At 31.9% G+C, this 4,959-nt stretch overlaps 1 protein-coding gene across 1 annotated transcript; it reads left to right on the top strand.

The window, feature by feature from the left end:
• The first annotated feature begins 3,261 nt into the window (after nt 1-3,261).
• On the top strand, nt 3,262-3,812 carry LOC134257798 (uncharacterized). Its single transcript, XM_062740400.1, has 2 exons — nt 3,262-3,317; nt 3,458-3,812. The coding sequence occupies exons 1-2, from the start codon at nt 3,262-3,264 to the stop codon at nt 3,810-3,812; spliced, it is 411 nt and encodes a 136-aa protein (XP_062596384.1).
• Nucleotides 3,813-4,959: the final 1,147 nt, after the last annotated feature.

Raw genomic sequence — 4,959 nt, 5'->3', positions numbered from 1 at the left:
AATTTTTGGAGAAAATATTTTAGTTACTAGAATCAAATTATTAAATTAAACGAAACGGTTATGGTTATAAATGTAAAATATCTTAATTACTATGATATGATCAAACATTAAAATATGTAAACAAAGTATATGCATGTACAGGTATGAAATAATAATAATTTGAAAACTCTATATTTCTACGGGCTTTTCGTCTGTTTTCCCTAATGGATTTGCACAATGGAACTCTTGCCCATTTTTCTGCACTGTCTTTTATTTTAGTTACTGTTATTCACATATACATAGAGAAACCGTTTTAGTCATTGTAAATACTAAGGACGAGAAAAAAGTTTCCTAGTCAACCAAACATTTATGACTAGTACATTTCTGTAAGAGTGAATTCACGATTAAAACACTTAATCCTAGTCCAGAGAACCGCCTTGACCAACGCAGCCGCCATTTTTCAAAAATTCGGATTTCAACCTCATGTATATAAAACGTTATAAAATTCATATTTATCAAAGCATTAACACCACAATTTGAGGAAATATAGTTAATAAAGCAACATTAAGAATTTTCATTTCCATTAAAAAATATGAGGTAGTAATTACTTTTCCTTAGGATTTTAAATATGATATACCAAATTTTAATGGCAACTTTTGGGTATTGCGCCGCTTTCCTACACCAGACAATGAAATATGTCTTTTAAATGGGAATGATTTGTGTAGTTACTCCATATTTGTCGATAAATCCATTAGATAGTGTTTGTTTAATCTATATACGAAGTTTCATTAATGTATGACATAAGGTTCCTAAAAAACAACGCTTTTCTACGGAATTTTGGGACAACCCTCGTACTCTTTATATTTTGTGACATTTACAAAGCTTTTGACAAGGTATGGCATAAGGGAATGATTTTCAAACTTAAAAACTTTGGATTTAGAAGTAATATACTGGGTTGGATTGAAGACTATCTTACTGAAAGACAACAAAGAGTGAATTTAGAAGGCTTTTCATCATCATGTAAAACAATAGATGCTGGGGGTACCCCAGGGGTCTGTACTGGGTCCCTTCTTGTTTTTGTTATATATAAATGATATAGCTAAAGATATATCTTGTAATATTCAACTGTTTGCTGATGATACTTCTTTGTTTGCTATTATAGACAATGATATCAATGCTCCAACAATTTCCCTTACTCAAGATCTTGAAAAGATAAGAAATAGGTCCAAAGCTTGGGCTGTAGATTTTAATAGTGAAAAAAATTTAATGTTGATTTTACAAGAAAACACATAAGTTATCCTAATATTCAGTTTGGATATGGAGGTGATTATATAAAACAATCAAAGACTCATGTTCATTTAGGATTACAATTTCAAGCAGATGGTTCTTGGAACAATCACATATTGAATATATATGAAAAGGCATGTAAAAGATTAAATATAATTAAGTTACTGAAACATAGTATTGATAGAAATTCACTAATAAAAATTTATTTTGCCTTTATAAGACCAATTTTAGAATATGCTGATGTTGTATGGGATAATTGTACACAAAGTAGTTCAGAATTGCTTGAAAAAGTTCAGATAGAAGCTGCCAGAATTATTACTGGGCTTAGAGTTAATTCATCCAGAACTTGTTTGTATGGTGAACTAGGATGGGAACCATTATATCTTAGAAGAGAAAAACACAAACTTCAATTGATGTATAAAATGATTAATGGTTCTGCACCTGATTATTTGTATGATTTGATTCAACCTTGTTTTCCTGTTCAACATGCTTACAACCTAAGGTCTGGATGTAATAAATTATGTATACCAGTTTGTAAAACAATCTCATACTATAATAGTTTTATTCCCTCAACCGTAAAACTTTGGAACAGTCTTAGTGAAGATGTAAAAAAAACTCTCCTTCATTAGCTATCTTTAAAGCAAAACTTAAGAATTGGGGAGCAACTAATAAACCTTGTAGGTACTTTAACTTTGGTAATAGAAAAGAAAATATCTTGCATTGTCAGTTGCGAAACAATGCTAGTAATCTTAATGCACATTTAAAAAATCATTTTTATCAGATATACAATCATGTCAAAAGTGTGGATTTCATACTGAAGATACTGAACATTATTTCATCAACTGCCCATCGTATAATGTTGAAAGACACATATTGGTAAAAAAATTAAATGATATTGATGTTGTTTTTGAACTCGACGCTCTACTAAGAAGGAAATGTCAATACTCTTATCAAACAAATTGTAAAATATTTTCATATGTACAAGAATTTATTAAATCTTCTAAAAGACTAAATTAGGGACACTATTATATTAAATATTCTATTAAATGCATAATTTTTTTTTCAAATATTTGTATTATTTTAAAGCTGGAACAGTATGTAAATAATATGCATACAGTTAGGGGGTTGTCATTTTTTTTAAGATATAATATTGATAAATAATACTTGATTGTGAATCTTTATTTTTCATTATAATTTTATTGATTATCATGTTTATGTATTATTTCCTATTAATTTGTATCTTGACCAATTATACAAGGAGAGGGTGCACGTGTACATAAGCATTGCCTGTTGCCCAATCCTGATTGAATTATACTCAATAAATATGTTTAAAGTTAAAGTAATAGGGAATCAAAGTTTTAAATAGAAATATATAGGAAAAAATCTTTTAAAATCTTCTTCTCAAGAACCACTGGGTCAAAAAAGCTGAAACTTAATTTGGAAAAAAAATTTATGATAAACTGACAATAGCTGTGACCAAACAAGGAGAGGACTGTCACAGAGAAATTAACATCATTGCCGCGAAACGGAAATTTAAAATTGATGAGATGAAAAATAAACACTTGGCCGCTCTAAATCAACAGAAAAGTGAAATCAAAAAGATTACTTCTGAAAGTAAAAAAGAGCCTAATTGATCTGAAGAAAATACTAGTATTAGACCCCGATGATGTCTCCATTGTAGCTACATATAAATCCAAGAATTCTGAATTCAGAAGTTTGACTCCTAATGTCGGAGTTTCATTACCATGTTTCTCTCCTCAACAGATCAACACAGAACAATTCTATCAAATGTTTGGTTCTCTGTCATCATTATCCATTACAACGGAAGAACATGGCTACACAATGAAGACACCAGAAGCTGTATCCTGTCCTCCAGTCAAACCACTGATTGATACACCAGAGCTCATCACTTGAATAGACACTGTGTTTGAACAACAAGATAATAATACATGTCTTAGTGATGACGAAATCTGGACACGTGGGTCAGACCAAATCATGACACTCTACAACCTCCACGACAAACTACTGAAGTCAATCCAAACCAAGTCTGGGTACATACCACGTGATATAGCAGTGACAAGGAGTGGAAAGTTTATACTGAGTCTGGTACAAGAACTGTAAACATAGTGAAAAATAAACAGATACAGGAAGTGATTAAACCACGGGGGTGGATACCTTACTTTCTCTGTAGTACCTCCTCTGGTGACCTCCTGGTGTCCATGGACAGTGATGATTTGGAACAATCAAAAGTTGCCCGTTACTCTGGCTCCTCAGAGAAACAAACCATTCAGTTTGATAGTGAAGGTAATCCTCTGTATTCATCTGGTAACCTTAAATACATCAGTGAGAACAGGAACCTGGATATCTGTGTGGCTGACTTTGGAGTCAAAGCAGTAGTGGTGGTTAATCAGTCAGGAGAATTCCGATGTAGATACACTGGTCATCCCTCTACTATTGGAGCATCATTTAGTCCAGTCGGCATCATAACAGACAGCCAGAGCAAGACCCTGACAGCAGACGTATTAAACGCTGCATCCACATCCTAGGTCAGGATGGACAGTTCCTCCATTACATTGATAACTGTGATTTAGACAGTTCATGGGGTTTATGTGTAGACATCAGAGACAACCTCTTTGTGACAGAGTATAACAGTAGTAAAGTTTAAAAAAATCAAATACATGTACATGTAATCAATGTTTTTTAAAAATAGACTTGTTTGTGAAAGTTTTTCAATGTCACAAATCACAAGAATTTATTGTTTGATTCAGGTTCTTTCTGGTACTGAGGTGTGTGTAAGTGTGTGAGGGTGTGTGTGTGTGTGTGTGTGTGTGTGTGTGTGTGTGTGTGTGTGTGTGTGTGTGTGAGTGTGTGTGCGTGCATGAGAGAAAGGGAGAGTGTGTGTGTGTGAGAGAGTGAGGGTATGTGTGTGTGTGTGTGTGTGTGAAAATATTGAAAATAATATTGATAATGTAATATATGAATAAAAGTTTATTTATAAATAGTTGCTCGTATTATTATTCTATTGATTGTTGGAATGACTGCTCAATAAAAAAAAACATAACATGGGAAAGCATCTTCAATATCTCAAAAGGAATACGATGTGTATGTCCGAGTATGAAACAAGAAATAAGGGGAGATGTACGGCCACCTTTAGAGCTAAAAGAAAAAAAATGATAATACTTCTTGAAATGGCTAAAATATATTACATTTTGATCAAATGTCAAGTCCTTATGATAAAGATACAATAAATATGCATAATCAGATGCATTTTTGTATAATTTATATAATCTATATTTTTGAAGAAAAATTCCTTTGAAAAGCTCCTAAGAACTGCGCAGCTACAGAATTCAGCAAAGCCTTAAAACATAAAAAAAACTATGCAAATGTGCAATAATGTTCCCTCTACAACAATTTGTTGAAAAAGTGAGTAAATTTTGAACTTTTAAATGGTTATTTCAAGTTCAAAACAAGGTACTATAGTCTGCAAAATGAGTTTAAAGAACCATGAAAGTAGTTAATGGATAGCAGCACGTGGTCTATTCTTAACATGGATTTTTTTCCAGACCTCTTCTTAAAATGGATGTACATAATAATGTTAAAATGTAGAAGATAATTACAGTTGGAAAATGTTTCAAATAATATTAACACTTTTAAAAGAGGAATTGTGTAATATTGTGAAGTATTAGTATTATT

This window comes from Saccostrea cucullata, unplaced genomic scaffold (genome assembly GCF_032062105.1).
Source record: "Saccostrea cucullata isolate Sc308-1 unplaced genomic scaffold, CSIRO_AGI_Scuc_v1 ctg2743, whole genome shotgun sequence".
In the NCBI taxonomy this organism is placed as follows: Eukaryota; Metazoa; Mollusca; class Bivalvia; order Ostreida; family Ostreidae; genus Saccostrea; species Saccostrea cuccullata.
The sequence above is the reverse complement of the archived record's forward strand: the minus strand, read 5'-3'. Positions and strand labels throughout refer to the sequence as shown.

Coding starts and splice junctions, on each gene's coding strand:
- LOC134257798 (XM_062740400.1), top strand. CDS start 3,262: ATGACACTCTACAACCTCCACGACAAACTACTGAAGTCAATCCAAACC. Junction 3,318..3,457: donor TCAATCCAAACCAAGTCTGG/GTACATACCACG, acceptor CTTTCTCTGTAG/TACCTCCTCTGGTGACCTCC.